Source organism: Drosophila miranda, chromosome XL (genome assembly GCF_003369915.1).
Source record: "Drosophila miranda strain MSH22 chromosome XL, D.miranda_PacBio2.1, whole genome shotgun sequence".
In the NCBI taxonomy this organism is placed as follows: domain Eukaryota; kingdom Metazoa; phylum Arthropoda; class Insecta; order Diptera; family Drosophilidae; genus Drosophila; species Drosophila miranda.
Window position 1 is genome coordinate 438,418 of NC_046673.1, and position 21,273 is coordinate 459,690.

Sequence of the window (21,273 nt, forward strand, 5' to 3'; positions counted from 1 at the left end):
AGCCGCGATCTGTCCGAGAATTGCGTAGCTTTCTTTGGAACTGCGGGCTGGTATCGGCGCTTTATGAAGAACTATGATGAGATAGCCGTTCCGCTTACAGACGCCCTGAAAAAGTCGGGAAAAGGGAAATTTAGATTGACGGAAAAGGCAAAACGAGCCACTCACCTCACAGTTTGACGCCTCACATTATGGGGTAGCCGTACTCTTCCGACGGGATGACAAGCAGAGCGAGAGCGGCCTATCGCATTTTTCTCTGCCAAACTAAATTGCCACCAAAAAAAATACTTGGTGACAGAGAAGGAGTGTCTGGCAGCTCTCATGGCGATCCAAAAGTTCCGTCCTTACGTAAAGCTGATGCCGTTTACAGTCATTATTGACCACGCCAGTCTCAAATGGCTCATGACCATGAAAAATCTGGATGGTCGCTTAGCTCGTTGGTCCCTTCAGCTGCAGGCCTTCGATTTCGGCATAGAACACCGGAAAGGAGTGGACAATACATTGTCGCGCAGTATTGAAGACGTGGAAGTGGATCCAAGTAGTATCCTGGTTTTCGAAACGGTGGAGTTTGAATCTGAGGAATATCAGGAGTTAAGGAAGGAAATTACAGAGTACCGAGAACGCTTACCAGACCTCCAGATTGTTGATGCCATGATATTCAAGCGCATACGCTTTGAGCGATTCGCCGATCAACTGGAGGGATCCGTCTGGAAATTGTGGGTTCCGAGTTGATAGACAAAGCACATTTGGATGAGAAGACAGCGCACGGTGGAATCGCGAAAAGCTTGCATTTATTGCGTAGGCAGTTTTATTGGCCGGACATGGCATTAGAGGTGCGGGATTATATTCGACGGTGTACCGTATGCAAGGAGTCGAAAGCGCAGAATTATCGGATGCAGGTCGGGATTGAGCAAGAGGTGGTCACCGAGCGCCCGTTCCAAAAACTGTATGTTTATACACGGAGCGTTTTCCGCATTAATGTTAGTTCACGGATGGGGGTGTGTTAGTTTTTTCTGCAAACGAATCAAAGTCTATATATGAAAGAGAAATTCGATCGATCCAGTTGAGCATTAGGCAATAACTATTTATTACAAATCTTACTGGGCATAAGAGAGAGAATACAGTGGTGTATTTAGTACAATCATGGTGAGAGTAAATACAAAAAGTGAGCGTAGGCTCTCTATTTTACGAGGGTCATTTGAGTACTTTGTTCCTTAAAGGAGTTTGACCGAACATCCCGGCCCCGTTGAAGGACTGCTTTCAAACCACCGGAAGAATTGCCAACTTGTGTATTGGCCTGCAACATGTTCCATTTGCAGTGCGGAGGTGCACCTAAAATCCGTACAAGTCCATCCTTCCCAAGCACAGTAGACTGCACTCGGCCTAGTTTCCAGCGTAGCGGTGGCAGGTTGTCCTCATGGATGATGACCAACGTGCCCTCGGTGATGTTCGTTGAGATCGCAATTCGTTGACGTAGTCAGCAGACCATTGCTTCCAAAACCGTTGCTTGACGGCCGTAATCGCATCGTAGCGGTCCATACTTGACAGCTTGATATTCTCGAGAGACCTTTCAGGTAGTGATCGCAATGATTCGCCAACCAAGAGATGACCAGGCGTGAGAGTGCTATAGTCATTTGGGTCTGACGAAAGCGGCGTTAGCGGGCGCGAGTTGAGGATCGATTCTATCTCGACGACGACAGTGCTCAACTCTTCAAAGGTGAACCTGGTGTTGGCCAGCGTACGATTTAACAGCCCCTTTGCACTCTTAACTGCCGCTTCCCACAGGCCTCCGAAATGAGGTGCCCTGGGGGGAATAAAATGGAAATTAATAAAGTCCGATGCGCAAAATTTATAGATTTCATCTTGGGTCTGCTTTAAGAACATAAACTTATTTAGTTCCTGCAGTTGATTCGATGCCCCTACAAAGTTAGTGGAATTATCGCAGAAGATGTCTGTCGGCAGCTTGCGACGACCTCCCATCCGTTTCAATGCGTTTAAGAACGCCTTTGTTGACAAATCAGAGACTACTTCGATGTGAACGGCCTTGGTGAGAAGGCAAACGAATGCGTAGATATGTGTTGATGGGTCCACAAAAGTCAACTCCACAGCGTTCAAAGGGTCGAGCCGGAGCGAGTCGCGTAGGCGGTAATGAGCCCATGAGTTGTTGTAGCAGCTTCGGTCTGTAGCGAACGCAGTGTACACAGGAGCGAACAATTCGACGTGCCAAGTCTCTGGCGTTAACGATTCAATACTCCAAACGAATGAGAGCGACTAGGGCTTTAGGTCCAGCGTGATAGTTCCGAAGATGCAAATATCGAATATAGTTCCATACAAGTTTGGACTGACTAAGGCAGCAGCAACGGATGTTTTTGACCGTCTGGTAGGGTAGGTCTGAGTGTTCCAATCGTCCACCAACCTTGATAAGTTCGAATCCGTTCACGACTTCTAAAAAGGGAGTAAGAAACTTTAAGCTGCTTTTTAATGGTTTTTGCTTCTGAAGTAAACGGATTTCCTCTACAAAATGAGTGTTCGGAGCAGAACCCAGCCGATTAGCTGCTTGCCAAATAGCACCTAATTCTTGGCCCTCAGCCGCTTATTTTGTTTGTTACTTATGTCTATGTCACTCATTTGTTTGTTAAAGCTTTGCGCTTGCTTGCCCTGCTAAACGCTCTCTGCCAGCTCGCTCTTCGCTATCTCCGCTTTGCGTCTGCCTACCGACGTCGGCCGAGCGAAGCTGCGCTTAGCGATCGGAGCGGCAATGTAAAGGGCAGGCAAGCCACACTTGCAATTTGGATGTCACGCATTAAAGAACATATCGTAATTTTATTTCTGCGCCGAGTTTTGTTTAATTCGAAATAATTAGTCGGCCGATTGGGGATAAAAAACATTATCTCCACATAAAATTTGGTGACCCCGACGTGATCTCTGAGTTGCAGTGTCAATTAATAAACATTCGCGATCGACATTCGTTAGCCCTAGCAAATTTTCGGCGGTTAAGCACAATTCGGTGCTAAAACACACTTACATACACCTACATACACGCATTGCTGGCTATTAGTTTCTCTGTCGCGACAATTCGGTCAGTGCAGTGCGGTAGGCAGTGCAGCGAACTCACTAATACACACAAGCGGAGTACAAAGCGGAATCGGACAGCTCGCACAGCCGCACAGCTAAAGGCATTAGCTGTAATCCCTTTGCTTTCGGTTCCCACGTTTATACGTATACAGGGTGTCTTTTTCGGTCGTGCTGAGAGACTCTTTTAAAACCTCAACATGGCAGCACCTGAGCCTACCAATGTCGCGAACGCAGCAATGCCGAGTGATGTAGATTTCTACAAGCACAAGGCCGAGTCCATCGCGCGCCAACTAAAGGCCATGGATCGCTTTCTTATGAAGGAAGAGCTTGCCGAGTTAGATGAGGCAGAACTTCAAGCTCGCTTAGAGCAAATCGAGCGAATGAATGCGGATTTCGATGCCGCTCAAACGAGCCTTGAATGGCTGGATTTCCTGCAGTTAGCCCATGATGCCCGGCTGGACTTTTCGAATGTTTATGTCAAGGTTAGGTCCAGGCTGTCGCGGGAGTTGATGGCTGCTCGCACGGTAAATGTTGCCAATTCAACGGCTCGGCATACTCTCGAGGGGAATTCGTCGTTGTTCGCCTATAATAGTATAGGCCGTTCTCGAATGCCCGAGTTGCAGCTTCCGCGATTCGGTGGGAACTACATGGATTGGCCAGAATTCCACTCGATGTTCTCGACAATGGTGCACAAAGACCATCGTATACCAATCATCGAAAAATTCCAATATCTTCGTGGATGTCTAGATGGTGCTGCGCTGGATACGATTCGTTCCTTGGAACTTTCTGAGGAGAATTACGACAAGGCGTTGAATTTACTAATGTTGCGATTCGATAATAAGCTGTTACATTTTCAGGCACACGTCAAGGCTATTTTCGGGCTGCAAGGGGTGGAGAAGGGCTCGGCTATCGGCTTGCGCGCGCTCAGCGACAAAATCAATTCGCACTTGCGTGCACTTCAGACCTTGGCGACCCCGCAGGAGATATCCGATGGGTTGCTGATCTTCATCATAGGCACGAAACTGGACCACAAAACAAAGGAGAAATGGGAAGAGAACTTGCCGACGTCAGGATTGCCTCGGTGGTCAAGCATGGCCTCATTTCAGCAATCTGATAGATATGGTCATTATCTATGATTCTGCGTTTTTAGTTTTCTCGAATGTGCAATATTATGGATGCAACAGATTTTCGTCCTTTGTGTGGGCGGAAGGGGGTGGGGCGAAATTTTGAGATACACGTTTTATAGTAAGATCTAACAGGAGTGCGGATACCAAATTTGGTTACTCTAGCCTTAATAGTCTCTGAGATTTTTGAATATCCCCAGATTTTCGTCCTTTGCGGGGGCGGAAGAGGGTGTGGCGAAATTTTGAAACAAACTCGTCTCGGTCCGATATATTAGGAGTGTGGATACCAAATTTGGTTGCTCTAGCTTTTGTAGTCTCTGAGATCTAGGCGCTAATGTTTTACTCTAAGCAAAGCCGCCTATGCTACGTGTGTGTTAGAGAGAGACAGGGCGAGAAAAAATGAAATTGTTTTCTTGATGCTGGCTATAATAATAATACGATCCAATTCAGATTCCGCTGTCTTAAAGATATGGTCATTCTCTACAATTCTACGTTTTTGGTTTTCTCATATCTTTGAAATTGTGGATACCCCCAGATTTTCGTCCTTTGCGGGGGCGGAAGTGGGTGTGGCGAAATTTTGAAACAAACTCGTCTCGGTCCGATATCTCAGGAGTGTGGATCAAAAATTTGGCTGCTCTAGCTTTTATAGTCTCTGAGATCTAGGCGCTAATGTTTTACTCTAAGCAAAGCCGGCTATGCTACGTGTGTGTTAGAGAGAGACAGGGCGAGAAAAAATCAAATTGTTTTCTTGATGCTGGCTATAATAATAATACGATCCAATTCAGATACTGCAGTCTAAAAGATATGGTCATTCTCTACGATTCTGCGTTTTTGGTTTTCTCGTATCTTTAAAATTGTGGATGCCACAGATTTTCGTCCTTTGTGGGGGCGGAAGTGGGCGGGGCGAAGTTTTGAAATATTTTTGTAGCAGTGACATATCACAGAAGTCTGGATCCAAAACATCGTTGCTCTAGCTCTTATAGTCTTTGAGCACTAGGCGCTAATACGGACGGACAGACGGACAGACGGACGGACGGACAGACGGACAGACAGACATGGCTCAATCGACTCGGCTATTGATGCTGATCAAGAATATATATACTTTATGGGGTCGGAAACGATTCCTTCTGGACGTTACACACATCCACTTTTACCACAAATCTAATATACCCCAATACTCATTTTGAGTATCGGGTATAACGAGGGGGAACGTTGTGAGTTGCTGCGGATACTAAGTCAGTATGGCTCTCCTCCGGCAGACGCCGCTAATATTAGACGACACGACAAGGAGTGCGTGCGAGAGAGACAGAAAATCAGTCTGAGCGTGACGTCGGGTGCTGCGTAGCCAGTGCAAATTTATTTGTTCCTTTTGGCTATAAAAATGATCCGATCTGATCCAGATTCAGCAATCTGATAGATATGGTCGTTATCTATGATTCTGCGTTTTTAGTTTTCTCGAATGTGCAATATTGTGGATGCAACAGATTTTCGTTTTTTGTGGGGGCGGAAGGGGGTGGGGCGAAATTCTGAGATATACGTTTTATAGTGAGATCTAACAGAAGTGCGGATACCAAATTTGGTTACTCTAGCCTTAATAGTCTCTGAGATTTGTGGATGCCCCAGATTTTCGTTCTTTGCGGGGGCGGAAGGGGGTGTGGCGAAATTTGGACACGAAACGGTCAAGGTGCGATATCACAGGAGTGTGGATACCAAATTTGGTTGCTATGGCTCTTATAGGTTCTGAGATCCTTGAACTCATATTTTGCAATTGACAAAACCGACCATGAAACCTGTGTGTTAGAGAGAGACAGAGCGAGAAAGAATGAAATTGTTTTCTTGATTCTGGCTATAATCATTATTCGATCTGGTTCAGATTTTGCACTTTAGAAGATATGGTCATCCTCACCGATTCTGCATTTTTGGTTTTATCGTATCTTTAAAAATGTGGATGCCACAGATTTTCGTCCTTTGTGGGGGCGGAAGTGGGCGAGGCGAAGTTTTGAAATATTTTTGTAGCAGTGACATATCACAGAAGTCTGGATCCAAAACATCGTTGCTCTAGCTCTTATAGTCTTTGAGCACTAGGCGCTAATAGGGACGGACAGGCGGACAGACAGACAGACAGACAGACAGACAGGGCTCAATCAACTCGGCTATTGATGCTGATCAAGAATATATATGTATACTTTATGGGGTCGGAAACGATTCCTTCTGGACGTTACACACATCCACTTTTACCACAAATCTAATATACCCCAATACTCATTTTGAGTATCGGGTATAAAAATGCCGCTTTTGTGCTTTGAACCTGTGGTCTGTCTGCCGAGATGTGGTGAGGAATAGGTGGCCCGGGAGTCGTAAAGACAACCCGCGATGCATCGGTTGTCATGGCAGATCGGTATGATGGATGACAGGAATAAACTAAAAGCAAAGTGGGCTCGTGCACCGTGAGGCTTCTCGTTTATCGGCCATCGCTTAGAGCGATGACTAGAGTAGGTGACAGGTCACACAAGTGGTGTACGTAATTGTAGATATCCGTAGGGCGACTGTCAAGTGGAGCGCAGAAGCTGGAGCGGTTGCTGGTCCCGGCTAGTCACGTGTCCCCCTCTTAATGAATCTTGTAAGAAGAAGTATTGTTAGGAAATTTTGTTCTTAGGTTTTGTGTTGTGTTGAATGTGTTTGAGGTGTCGACCGAATATACATATACATACATAGGTCATTATTTATTTATTTATTCAAATATTTAATTGTATATATCTCGTTAACGGCGCTAGTTGGCGCAATATTTATATCGGTATTTAAGTATTTATTTATCTGAGTATTTATTGGTCCAAAGCGTATTGCTGTTTATTTATTGCTAGTTATTTATTTTGGTGTCTATTTATTTATATATATATTAATCGTAGTTGAGGAGCGATTTTTAGGAGTTAATTTTTTGTTGTAGTATTGGTGTTGCTCAGTGCAGATGCCACAAGAAGGGAGGTAGTCGACCGTATCATACGCAATCACGCGTAAACGAAACAGTGGACCCGATAGGAGAAGCGTCCGGGGCGATATTCGATCAAGATCGGGAGGAACTTGGAGCTGTCCAGGCCAGGAAGAATGGCCATTTTTGGCTCGCTCGGGGTGAGGTGGTATTGGTCCGGAACCGTCTTCAGGAGTAGGGGCGACCGCATCCAGTGAGCAGCATAAACGGGCTGAGAATCAAACGCGAGATTGGCGAAACCCGATAGCACGTAGACACTCAGGTCAGGGTCGTGGCGAGAGAAGGAGAGCTGGTGAAATTCCTCGAGAAGATCCGCATTCAAACCCACCGGGCTATAGACCTTGGCCACGGTGGGGCCGAGTCGAAAAATGGGATGTGACGTTCGACGGGGACAGCAACAAAATGACGGTCGAGGATTTTGTGTTCCGAATTGAATTCCTACAATCCCAATGTCGCTGCCCGTGGGATGAGGTTCTCAAGGGATTCTATCACCTGGTTACAGGAAACGCGCGGGAATGGTACTGGCAGTACATTCGCGATCATGGCGGTGGTGTTTGGCAGGATCTTAGGGACGACCTAATTGCACGTTTCCGAAGCACGGCGTCCGAGTTCGACCATATGAGAGAACTGCGGGAAAGAATGCAGCGGTCAATCGAGAGTGTGGAAGACTTTTTCCATATCATGAGGAAGCTCGCCACCTGAAAAGGAGATGGTAAAAATAGTCAAAAAGGCACTCACAGATGAGATAGCGAGTTTCGTTTACGGCTTACGGGTTTATTCCTTAGACCAACTACGGGATGAATGCATGGAAATAGAGGCACACCTGAAGAGAAAAGCTAGATCTTCGTGGCGAGGAGCACCCAAAGCCACCAGCTATGGCCGCGGGGCGAATACGAACGTCAGCGAGGTCGTGCAGGATCGGGCGATTAGCGATGAAGAGGCAGAGGTCATTAAGAAAGCGCAAGATGCTAGATGCTTGCATGCTAGATTAAGGAACTTATCATATGAAGAGCGGTTAAGAAATTATTTAGAAACCCGAAATATAATATTTTCTGAACTACGAGTGGATGGTATGCGAGCACTGTCGGTGCGGGTGAAAAAGGCGAGATCCCGGTTCAAGCAAGGGCGAACTATGAGGAGGTAGGTGATTGCTTCAGTAAAACGCTGTTGCAAGAAAGACCCGAGAGTTTTCGCAGAAATCTCTATAATGGGCGAGTTCGTGCGAGGCCGTTTGGATTCAGGCGCTACACACAGCATGCTAGGGCGAAATGGTCAGGAATTCCTGGAGAAGCTGAGCGTAGAGGCTCGGCGCTATTCTTTTATAGTAAAGGTAGCGAATGGGGAAGATCGCGCAATCGTTGGCCGAGTGGACTTACCGGTGGAATACAAGGGAGAGGTAAAAAGATTAACGTTTTTCGTATGCCCTTTCTTGGAACAGGAAATTTACTTGGGGGTAGACTTTTGGCGGGTATTCTCATTGGCTTCTGAGGTGATGGGAGAAGGTCCAGTAGGGGCATCTCACAGATTAGTGGAAGAAGTGCTGGCTGATCAAGTCGCTCACTATGTGGAAGGCCCGGAGAAGGAGATAGTGCAGGAAGAATGGGAGTTGTCGGAAGAGCAGAAGGCAGCTTTGGATCAGGTGAAGGCAGAGTTTCTGACTTTCGAAGCTGTAGGCCTGGAGAGGACGTCGAGAGAGACTCATAAAATTCAGTTAGTGGAGAAGGCTGCACCTGTAAAGGATCGACATTACCCGCTGTCGCCAGCGATGCAAGAAGTGGTGTGTGGGGAGGTGTAAAAAAAGTTGGCTTTGGGAGTCATCAAGTACAGTGGTGCGAAGGCCGGGCAAAAATCGTTTCTGTCTCGATGCCCGAAAGCTCAACAAAAAAACCATCAAGGACGCATCAATGCAGTGGGTGCCTAAAATCGAGGGGATTTTGTCTCGATCAGACGATATACATCTCCAGCGTCGATTTAAAATTCGCTTTTTGGCAAATCGAGCTAGACGAGCAGAGTCGAGCATATACGGCATTCACAGTGCCGGGACGGCCTCTTTACCAGTTCCGTATGATGCCCTTTGGCCTCTGCAACGCTGCACAACGCCTATGTGGACTGGTCGACAAGGTCATTCCGGTAGAGATGCGTTCAAACGTCTATGCGTATTTAGACGACTTGTTGAATACAGCCGAGGACTTCGAAACGCACGTGAAGATTCTGCGACAGGTTGCCGAGCGCCTACGAGAAGCGAACCTAACGATAGGGCTGAGTAAATCTCACTTTTGTTAATCTCCGGTGAAGATGGATCCGGATCGTGTGTCGGCCATCTTACGCATTCCCGAGCCGCGATCTGTCCGAGAACTGCGTAGCTTTCTTTGGAACTGCGGGCTGGTATCGGCGCTTTATGAAGAACTATGATGAGATAGCCGTTCCGCTTACAGACGCCCTGAAAAAGTCGGGAAAAGGGAAATTTAGATTGACGGAAAAGGCAAAACGAGCCACTCACCTCACAGTTTGACGCCTCACATTATGGGGTAGCCGTACTCTTCCAAAGGGATGACAAGCAGAGCGAGAGGCCTATCGCATTTTTCTCTGCCAAACTAAATTGCCACCAAAAAAAATACTTGGTGACAGAGAAAGAGTGTCTGGCAGCTCTCATGGCGATCCAAAAGTTCCGTCCTTACGTAAAGCTGATGCCGTTTACAGTCATTATTGACCACGCCAGTCTCAAATGGCTCATGACCATGAAAAATCTGGATGGTCGCTTAGCTCGTTGGTCCCTTCAGCTGCAGGCCTTCGATTTCGGCATAGAACACCGGAAAGGAGTGGACAATACATTGTCGCGCAGTATTGAAGACGTGGAAGTGGATCCAAGTAGTATCCTGGGTTTCGAAACGGTGGAGTTTGAATCTGAGGAATATCAGGAGTTAAGGAAGGAAATTACAGAGTACCGAGAACGCTTACCAGACCTCCAGATTGTTGATGCCATGATATTCAAGCGCATACGCTTTGAGCGATTCGCCGATCAACTGGAGGGATCCGTCTGGAAATTGTGGGTTCCGAGTTGATAGACAAAGCACATTTGGATGAGAAGACAGCGCACGGTGGAATCGCGAAAACCTTGCATTTATTGCGTAGGCAGTTTTATTGGCCGGACATGGCATTAGAGGTGCGGGATTATATTCGACGGTGTACCGTATGCAAGGAGTCGAAAGCGCAGAATTATCGGATGCAGGTCGGGATTGAGCAAGAGGTGGTCACCGAGCGCCCGTTCCAAAAACTGTATGTTTATACACGGAGCGTTTTCCGCATTAATGTTAGTTCACGGATGGGGGTGTGTTAGTTTTTTCTGCAAACGAATCAAAGTCTATATATGAAAGAGAAATTCGATCGATCCAGTTGAGCATTAGGCAATAACTATTTATTACAAATCTTACTGGGCATAAGAGAGAGAATACAGTGGTGAATTTAGTACAATCATGGTGAGAGTAAATACAAAAAGTGAGCGTAGGCTCTCTATTTTACGAGGGTCATTTGAGTACTTTGTTCCTTAAAGGAGTTTGACCGAACATCCCGGCCCCGTTGAAAGGACTGCTTTCAAACCACCGGAAGAATTGCCAACTTGTGTATTGGCCTGCAACATGTTCCATTTGCAGTGCGGAGGTGCACCTAAAATCCGTACAAGTCCATCCTTCCCAAGCACAGTAGACTGCACTCGGCCTAGTTTCCAGCGTAGCGGTGGCAGGTTGTCCTCATGGATGATGACCAACGTGCCCTCGGTGATGTTCGTTGAGATCGCAATTCGTTGACGTAGTCAGCAGACCATTGCTTCCAAAACCGTTGCTTGACGGCCGTAATCGCATCGTAGCGGTCCATACTTGACAGCTTGATATTCTCGAGAGACCTTTCAGGTAGTGATCGCAATGATTCGCCAACCAAGAGATGACCAGGCGTGAGAGTGCTATAGTCATTTGGGTCTGACGAAAGCGGCGTTAGCGGGCGCGAGTTGAGGATCGATTCTATCTCGACGACGACAGTGCTCAACTCTTCAAAGGTGAACCTGGTGTTGGCCAGCGTACGATTTAACAGCCCCTTTGCACTCTTAACTGCCGCTTCCCACAGGCCTCCGAAATGAGGTGCCCTGGGGGGAATAAAATGGAAATTAATAAAGTCAGATGCGCAAAATTTATAGATTTCATCTTGGGTCTGCTTTAAGAACATAAACTTATTTAGTTCCTGCAGTTGATTCGATGCCCCTACAAAGTTAGTGGAATTATCGCAGAAGATGTCTGTCGGCAGCTTGCGACGACCTCCCATCCGTTTCAATGCGTTTAAGAACGCCTTTGTTGACAAATCAGAGACTACTTCGATGTGAACGGCCTTGGTGAGAAGGCAAACGAACACGACTATGTATGATTTTGTAGGTCCCTTTCCTCGAATGCGTAGATATGTGTTGATGGGTCCACAAAAGTCAACTCCACAGCGTTCAAAGGGTCGAGCCGGAGCGAGTCGCGTAGGCGGTAATGAGCCCATGAGTTGTTGTAGCAGCTTCGGTCTGTAGCGAACGCAGTGTACACAGGAGCGAACAATTCGACGTGCCAAGTCTCTGGCGTTAACGATTCAATACTCCAAACGAATGAGAGCGACTAGGGCTTTAGGTCCAGCGTGATAGTTCCGAAGATGCAAATATCGAATATAGTTCCATACAAGTTTGGACTGACTAAGGCAGCAGCAACGGATGTTTTTGACCGTCTGGTAGGGTAGGTCTGAGTGTTCCAATCGTCCACCAACCTTGATAAGTTCGAATCCGTTCACGACTTCTAAAAAGGGAGTAAGAAACTTTAAGCTGCTTTTTAATGGTTTTTGCTTCTGAAGTAAACGAATTTCCTCTACAAAATGAGTGTTCGGAGCAGAACCCAGCCGATTAGCTGCTTGCCAAATAGCACCTAATTCTTGGCCCTCAGCCGCTTATTTTGTTTGTTACTTATGTCTATGTCACTCATTTGTTTGTTAAAGCTTTGCGCTTGCTTGCCCTGCTAAACGCTCTCTGCCAGCTCGCTCTTCGCTATCTCCGCTTTGCGTCTGCCTACCGACGTCGGCCGAGCGAAGCTGCGCTTAGCGATCGGAGCGGCAATGTAAAGGGCAGGCAAGCCACACTTGCAATTTGGATGTCACGCATTAAAGAACATATCGTAATTTTATTTCTGCGCCGAGTTTTGTTTAATTCGAAATAATTAGTCGGCCGATTGGGGATAAAAAACATTATCTCCACATAAAATTTGGTGACCCCGACGTGATCTCTGAGTTGCAGTGTCAATTAATAAACATTCGCGATCGACATTCGTTAGCCCTAGCAAATTTTCGGCGGTTAAGCACAATTCGGTGCTAAAACACACTTACATACACCTACATACACGCATTGCTGGCTATTAGTTTCTCTGTCGCGACAATTCGGTCAGTGCAGTGCGGTAGGCAGTGCAGCGAACTCACTAATACACACAAGCGGAGTACAAAGCGGAATCGGACAGCTCGCACAGCCGCACAGCCGCACAGCTAAAGGCATTAGCTGTAATCCCTTTGCTTTCGGTTCCCACGTTTATACGTATACAGGGTGTCTTTTTCGGTCGTGCTGAGAGACTCTTTTAAAACCTCAACATGGCAGCACCTGAGCCTACCAATGTCGCGAACGCAGCAATGCCGAGTGATGTAGATTTCTACAAGCACAAGGCCGAGTCCATCGCGCGCCAACTAAAGGCCATGGATCGCTTTCTTATGAAGGAAGAGCTTGCCGAGTTAGATGAGGCAGAACTTCAAGCTCGCTTAGAGCAATTCGAGCATATGAATGCGGATTTCGATGCCGCTCAAACGAGCCTTGAAAGGCTGGATTTCCTGCAGTTAGCCCATGATGCCCGGCTGGACTTTTCGAATGTTTATGTCAAGGTTAGGTCCAGGCTGTCGCGGGAGTTGATGGCTGCTCGCACGGTAAATGTTGCCAATTCAACGGCTCGGCATACTCTCGAGGGGAATTCGTCGTTGTTCGCCTATAATAGTATAGGCCGTTCTCGAATGCCCGAGTTGCAGCTTCCGCGATTCGGTGGGAACTACATGGATTGGCCAGAATTCCACTCGATGTTCTCGACAATGGTGCACAAAGACCATCGTATACCAATCATCGAAAAATTCCAATATCTTCGTGGATGTCTAGATGGTGCTGCGCTGGATACGATTCGTTCCTTGGAACTTTCTGAGGAGAATTACGACAAGGCGTTGAATTTACTAATGTTGCGATTCGATAATAAACTGTTACATTTTCAGGCACACGTCAAGGCTATTTTCGGGCTGCAAGGGGTGGAGAAGGGCTCGGCTATCGGCTTGCGCGCGCTCAGCGACAAAATCAATTCGCACTTGCGTGCACTTCAGACCTTAGCGACCCGCAGGAGATATCCGATGGGTTGCTGATCTTCATCATAGGCACGAAACTGGACCACAAAACAAAGGAGAAATGGGAAGAGAACTTGCCGACGTCAGGATTGCCTCGGTGGTCAAGCATGGCCTCATTTCTGGAAGCGAGATGTCGGATGCTGGAGAATTTGGGATCAGCCATGGCAACAAGTCCTAGTCAACAGGTGGGAGAAGACAAACCTGTCACCCTTATCACCTCCAGCAACGACCATCCTAACCCCATATGTAACCATTGCAATTCCTCCGAGCATTACATATCTAGATGTCAGGCATTCCTGAATCTCTCTGCGTTTGAACGATACAAAGAAGCAAAGAAGAGCCGCTTGTGTTTGAGCTGCCTCAACAAAGGCCATGAATTGCAGAGGTGCAGGTCAGGACTTTGCAGGCATTGCCAGGCCAAACATCACACGCTACTCCACATTCCATCGGGAACTGGTGCTTCATCTTCCTCTTCACCGGCCGAGGAATCGATCCAGCAAGAGGCCGCGACTGTGCTTCTAGCAAGCGGGTGTTCCAGCCCTCCCCCTCGATCCAGAAATCTCAGCCTAGCCAGAACGTGTTGCTACCTACTGCCCTCGTCCATGTAACAGATCGTTATGGAGCACTTATCCCATGTCGTGCCATTTTGGATTCTGCATCACAGGCAAACTTTGTAACATCTAGACTTGCTGATCAGTTGCAGTTGGATCATCGCTCGTCTTATGTTCACATCTCTGGAATCGGAGATTCCATTCTACCTTCGAGCAAGTCTGTACATATAGTTGTACAATCCCAGGACGCAAGCTATCGAGCTTCCTTCGCTGCAATTGTCACCAACTCAATTACGGAAATGCAGCCTAACTTCGGCGTAGACGCAAAGGATTGGCCAATGCCGAATAATCTAAAACTAGCTGATCCTAATTTCTCCAAGCCCCAACGTATCGATCTGTTGATAGGTTCTGGTTTGTTCTTCGATTTAATGTGCGTCGGACAGATTCGACTATCAGCCCAATTGCCAACATTGCAGGAGACAAAACTTGGTTGGATAGTATCAGGAAGCATTGATAGCTCGGAGAATAAGCGTGCAGCTTTAGCCGCTTTTGAAAATTCCTCGTGCATCTCTATTGACGATTTTCGACTCACAACGCTGGAGTACCAAAACTTAGAGCAGCAATGCAGGAAGCAGCTGCTCGAGTGCCAGGTGCAAGTGGAAAAACTGCGATCGGAGAATCAGGAACTGCAGCGCGAACTTTTCCATATATTAAAAACCTACATATCCACGCTAAATGAAATTCAACTTTCAACAATTTCTACATTGCCAAATTTCCTGCCATTCTATACAATTACAGAGGTTCCCGATGATCAAGACGTAATCACGACAAGCCGCCTTCGTAAAGAAGCGCCGATTGCTGCGTTCGACGATCATCCCAGCGTAGCCGCCAGCTGCGCCCAAGCAAGCATCTTCAAGAGGGCCGTTGGAAAAATAGCGGTTCTGCCCCTTCAGGATGGATCTGTTGAAAGCCTTTGCCTTCCAACGGGGGGTGAATGTTCGGAGCAGAACCCAGCCGATTAGCTGCTTGCCAAATAGCACCTAATTCTTGGCCCTCAGCCGCTTATTTTGTTTGTTACTTATGTCTATGTCACTCATTTGTTTGTTAAAGCTTTGCGCTTGCTTGCCCTGCTAAACGCTCTCTGCCAGCTCGCTCTTCGCTATCTCCGCTTTGCGTCTGCCTACCGACGTCGGCCGAGCGAAGCTGCGCTTAGCGATCGGAGCGGCAATGTAAAGGGCAGGCAAGCCACACTTGCAATTTGGATGTCACGCATTAAAGAACATATCGTAATTTTATTTCTGCGCCGAGTTTTGTTTAATTCGAAATAATTAGTCGGCCGATTGGGGATAAAAAACATTATCTCCACAATGAGTTTGTTGAATGTTCCAAATAACGCAATGTGAAGCAAAACGCAGTTCATCTGGCGTCGGTGAGGTTGTGGTAAACGTCGATTGCTTCCGACATCTCCTTATGAACCTAATCATCCAAGCAATGAGACGAAGACTGTGAGTGTACGAGCTGATATTATCGACGATGTTGAGGATATTATTTGTCTCGTGTTCGGCAGCAAACAAACTTTTCCGTTTCTCCGAGTTAACCACGTACATGTCAATATCAATTTTTCCACCAGTGGCGGGCCAGTTTAGCGAATCCTCGACTAGAAACGTAGGACCCGAAAACCATGGAGGCTTAATCAACTCGCTCACGTTACAGTCTCGCGACAGAATATCAGCAGGGTTTTGATGTGTTGGCACATAGCGCCATTTTCCATCAGAAGTTAATTCCTGAATATCGGACACTCGATTTCCAACAAAGGTCGATAGGGTGACTGAGTGTTGTTGCAGCCAATGCAATACGAGCTGTGAGTCGCTCCAAAAATAAGATGTGATAGTGTGTTTACTGAATATGGCCTTGACTTTGTTATACAACTGAGAAAGTAGATGTGCACCGCATAGTTCAAGCTTCGGAAGAGACTGTTTCTTCACTGGTGCTACTGTTGACTTAGAAGTGAACAATTTCACTGTGACCTGTCTAAGCGAATTCTCCGTGCGCACATAAACACAGCAGCCGTATGCCCGAATCGATGCGTCGCAAAATCCATGTATTTGAATGCTCCTAGTATCAGGCTGCAAACAAAAACAAGGTACCGCTAGTGACGACAGTGAATTCAGCGATTCCAAACAATTGCTCCATGCGTGGCTTAAATTCTGGGGGACAGACTCGTCCCAGTCGAGTTTCAAAAGCCACAACTCCTGAAGAATGATCTTAGAGACAATGACTAACGGTGGTAGCAGACCGATTGGATCGAATAGCGACGACGCAGTACACATAATTGTTCGTTTTGTGGTAGTGGGATAGACTTCCTTGGGATTGAATGTGAAACTAAATGCATCACTTCGTTGATGCCAAGTTACGCCGAGTGTGCTGCTGACTGAGTTTTCTGAAATGTTTATTTCCTTGGTAGATTCGTCTTCCATCACGCCTGGATGATTTGAATGCCACTTGCATAATGGAAACTGACCACGAGCGAGAGTTGATGTGATTTCAGTTTTTAGTTTGAAGAGTGTATCTACATATATCATCAGCCCTATCAATGTCATCAACATAAAATGCAGTTTTAACAGCAGCAGCCCCTAATGGCCATGCATCCTTACAATCCTCAGCCAAGTAATGCAAACTACGAGTTGCGAGAAATGGGGCAGACGCAGTCCCATATGTCACTGTATTGAGTTGGTAGGTTTGAAGATCCGTATTTGGAGATGCTCGCCACAAAATGTACTGGAATTTTCTATCCTTCTCACCCACAAGTACCTGCCTGTACATTTTTGTGACGTCAGCTGTGATGCCGAACCTATGCATGCGGAACCGCAGTAATTGCAAGTACAACTCATCCTGAATGCTAGGGCCGACTAAAAGTAGATCGTTAAGTGACCTTTGAGATGTTGTACGGCAAGACGCGTCAAAGACAACTCTGAGCTTCGTCGAGGTACTGCTTGGTTTCAGAACGAAATGGTGGGGTATATAATAATGCGGTTCCTCCAAGTTAGGATTTAGTACGAGGGACATATGGCCGAGACTTTCATATTCCTGCATGAACGAGATATACTGCGAGCGAATTTCCGGTAGACGAGCGAGACGTCTCTCAATGGCAAAAAATCGAGTTCGAGCTGTATCGAAGGAACTTCCAAGACAACTTGGATCTTCTTGAAATGGCAAGCGAACGACAATCCGCCCACTGGCATCCTGATGTGTTGTGTCCCTGAAATGGTCCTCACAGCGACGATGATTTGGGAGCATTCTAGCGCTTGGATCGACAAATGAGTCCACTTTCCATAATTGTTGCAAATTCTTGTCGATCGACTCTTCTACAGTCGCCAAGCACAATGGTGGCTGTCTGTTATATTGGCGCTGGTACCTCTCAGCAACAACCCAACCGAAAAGAGTCTTCTGCAAAATGGGAAGATTTGGACCAATGCGAATCTGGCCAACAGCTAGAGCTCCATAGAAGGCTTCGGTTCCCAGTAACATATAGAACGATTCGTCAGCCAATGGAGTGTTAGCTGGTAGGTTCCAATTCGATTTGTCGATCTCACTATCTGGCTGGTAGGCAATATGGGATGTGATTCCAAACTGGAGAGTGAGCTGATAGCCGGAAGTACGTGACTTAATAGAGGTAGTCGTATGAGCCTTCAAACTAGTAAGGGAGTCTCCTATACTGCGAATTCCAATGTGGTGTTTTTCACGACGAAGGCGAAGTTTTTGTGCAAAGGTTTCGGTTACAAAATTAACCTGAGAACATGAATCAAGCAACGCTCTACCGAGTTTGTATTCACCTGTGGCATCCTTTACCAAAACCATAGCTGTTGCCAACAAAATTTGATCATCTGCTGCGATCTCCATGTGAGAGTGTGAAGCAGCTTGATGAGCCGTTTGCCAGGAGGGTTGCGCTGGTTGGAGTACGGGTTCAGTAGTTGAAGATTGTCCTGCTGATGATTGGGGTGGCTGTTGCGGCTGAGAGTGATGCAAAGATGAATGATGATTCCGATTACAGGATCGGCAACGATGAGTCGATGAACATTGCGCCACTCTATGACCGTTTCCAAGACAACTGATGCAGAGACCGAGGCGTTTTGCATTGTCGTACCGTTGGTTGCTGTTCATAGCCTTGAACTGAGCGCAATTAGAGATTTTATGGCCAGAACTAGAACAAAGTGTACAAGACGGATTAGTGATAGCAAACGACGAGTTTATTTGGTGATTAGAATGACGATTTGACTTATTGGATTCAGCTTTTCGTTGTGACGAAGTACCAGCCGAGTTTCCAGACGAATGGAGAAACTGACAGTGGCGTTCCAAAAGCTGTGTGCATGCTAGCCAGGTTGGCAGAGTTTTGTAGTCCTGCGATTCCTTCCACTTGTTCCGAGTTTGCTGATCACACTTTTCCATTATAATATATATAACCATAGCGTGAACAATGTTCTCAGGTTTGCCGATGGACTCCAGCGAGCTTAATATAGCGGATGCCTTATCCACTAGGCTGTGAAGCTGCTGACTGTTTGACCTTTCCACAGGTTGTAGTGCAAACAATGCCTCAATACCTTCTAAAAATATAAGAGTAGGATTATCAAAACGGCTTTTGAGTTTTGCTAGGGCCTTCGGATAGTTTTCGCTTGTAACCTGGAATGCCTGAATTGTATCTAATGCCGGCCCCGTGAGGCAGGTCAGCAAATAATTAATCTTTTCTATATTAGACAATCCAGACTCACGCACAACGATTTGCTCGAACGAGTGAATGAAATTCTTATAGTTTGCATATGTTCCGTCGAAAGTGGGCAGCGACAACCTTGGTAACGATGACTTCACTGGCGGTGGGTGGTAGTCCGGCGCAACAATGCTGGCGTTCAGATCTCGTCCCATTTTTTCCTTTATGGATAGCTTGATTGCTATGTATGTATCCTCCAAATCTGCCCGTCCTTCATCATTTGGACTAAGGTCTTCAATATTAGCTTGGACATTTAAAACATTCTTGAAATACGTTTCTAAGATGTTCAACCGATAGCGAAGCTCATCATTGCATATCGGGGTTTCCGATTTAGCATCTACCACAGATTTGATCCAAGTTATATTTCGTTTTATATTGCTCCGTTGGCGTTTTAAGTCTTCGAGCGTCGTCATTTTGTTGTGTAGGGTAATTACACTGACACAGAACTAGAGCTTCCAAAAATAACAACAACGAAAAACGCAGCAAGCAGCAGCAGCTAGAGCACAAATCCAACGGTGAGAGCGAGGGCAGCAAAGATGAGCGCAGTTCCAAAGCGGAGTCAGCGAACGTTCCAGCAGCGGCAACGAAAGCAAAACGAAAGTGAAGCGGTGGAATTCCAATAGAAAGAATGCGCTGATCGATGGACCAAAGCAGGTAGCTGCAAAGCGAACGAACCGAGAATGCAAACGCCGTTGAATGCGTTGTGGGTGACAAGCGAATGATAAAATTAAGCGAGAACTGCGAGAGCAAGGCGAAGACAATGAACCCGCGATCGAGACGAACAATTCTGATACGGTTTTCGGAACTTTCGATTGCAGCTGCGAGACGAGCGAATGTTGTAATTGTTGCCTTTGTAGATTGCGATTAGTTTAATTAACGGGCGTAACATGGGTCATGCTACAAGATGGCGAAGCGACTGCGTTCAATCGGCGAGCATGACATATCGCTGCTTGAGAGTGAGGACAAGCGACAACTCATCCAGGAGAGGATTCGCGCGAGTCTACATCAGGAACGTAGAAGGGTAAGACTTAACAAGCGAGCTCGGGTGTTCTACGCGAGGTCGGGACAAGAGGTATTCCGCAAAAATTTCGTCCTTAGTGACATTGGCAAGTGCTTTAATGCAAAGTTCATCCGATGCCGGTAGGAGAGAACGCGTATGCTTTGGAGGACCTTAACGGCCGTCCCATAGGAGTGTACCACGCCAAAGACCGGAGACTGTAGTGAGGTGTGGGTGTGGCCTACGTTGGGCGCGGCAGAAGAATGTAGGGCCTTCATCCTGTCCTTAACACGGTGGTCATGCCCTCGCGTATGTTGTCCCTCCTAGGACTGACGACACACTCGTGGTGGTGTTCCAGTCCCACCTCAGCGATAGTTGGCCACGTCTGAGAGCGACGCGCCATCTTTCGGAATTCCAGGGGGGCTTGATGGTGTATGGTGATATCGGGGGAGCTGGGATCCGTTACTGGGGATATAAGGAATAGGATAAGATTAGCTATATGTATTAGTAAGGGTGAAAAGGGATAAATAGACGTGAAAATTATTAGAGAACGTAGAGTGAATTATAGAAATCATACAGCGTGGACGTAAGGGTAACGTCGCGGAGTCTGCGTGGATTTTTATAGTTAAAACCGAAATTTGGAAGTGAGTACAAGAAAGAAAAAGGAAGGCGGGCCACCCAAATAGGATTTAATGCAGTAAATTTTGCTCATAGCCGGCCCGCAATACAGCCCCCAGACTCTGGCCAGAAGGTTTCCTGGCGAGGAACACTGAAGTTCGTGAGAGTGTCGACTACATAGAAGACTGTCCAACGTGAACCTCTCCGAGTGAGTTCGTTCCAATTGCGTGAGTGTGAGCCAAAAAGCGCGGGACTTGAAACGGTGGGCAAGAGGACGGCGCTGGTGCCAGGGCGATTCTTGCCCGATCGCGTTGTCGTTGCAGCACCTTATGGTCTCATGCACCCCGTCAGAGCCCGAAACGCTACACATGCATACACACGTATACACCCGGTTAAAACCGACACGCACCAACATACATACATATGTACATATATATTTACAAATATAGATTTAGGGCTGACCAGCCACGGCCAGCAATCCGCCCGCGTCGCGTAAATTTAAACATACAAAAAAAAAAATGTACTTGCAAAACACCTTCCACATTTAATGTTATGTTGTTTCTCGTGTCGTCCTTTATTGTTTTGTTGCATTCATTAGTGATTTAAGTAACTTAAATCACCAACACATTTCCCTACAGAACTAACTGCCAACAGCTGATCGGTCGCATAGGCTTAACCCTTAGGGGGTGACACGGGGAGCATTTGGTGTATTTGTGGAAATGTAAACT

General features: G+C 46.7%; 1 protein-coding gene across 1 annotated transcript; it reads right to left on the reverse strand.

Annotated features, from left to right (window-relative positions):
* Positions 1 to 11,236: 11,236 nt before the first annotated feature.
* LOC117191691 lies at positions 11,237 to 11,887 on the reverse strand. The gene is made up of 2 exons (XM_033396492.1): positions 11,437 to 11,887; positions 11,237 to 11,317 (listed from the first exon to the last, which is right to left on the reverse strand). Exons 1-2 carry the CDS (start codon positions 11,707 to 11,709, stop codon positions 11,279 to 11,281), a joined length of 312 nt encoding a protein of 103 aa, XP_033252383.1. The 5' UTR covers positions 11,710 to 11,887; the 3' UTR covers positions 11,237 to 11,278.
* Positions 11,888 to 21,273: the final 9,386 nt, after the last annotated feature.

Bases quoted from the DNA above. Each gene is read 5' to 3' on its own strand.
- LOC117191691 (XM_033396492.1), bottom strand. From the start codon at position 11,709: ATGGGCTCATTACCGCCTACGCGACTCGCTCCGGCTCGACCCTTTGAA. The intron at 11,318-11,436 runs GTAGGGGCATCG...TATTCCCCCCAG, and splicing joins GCGATAATTCCACTAACTTT to GGCACCTCATTTCGGAGGCC.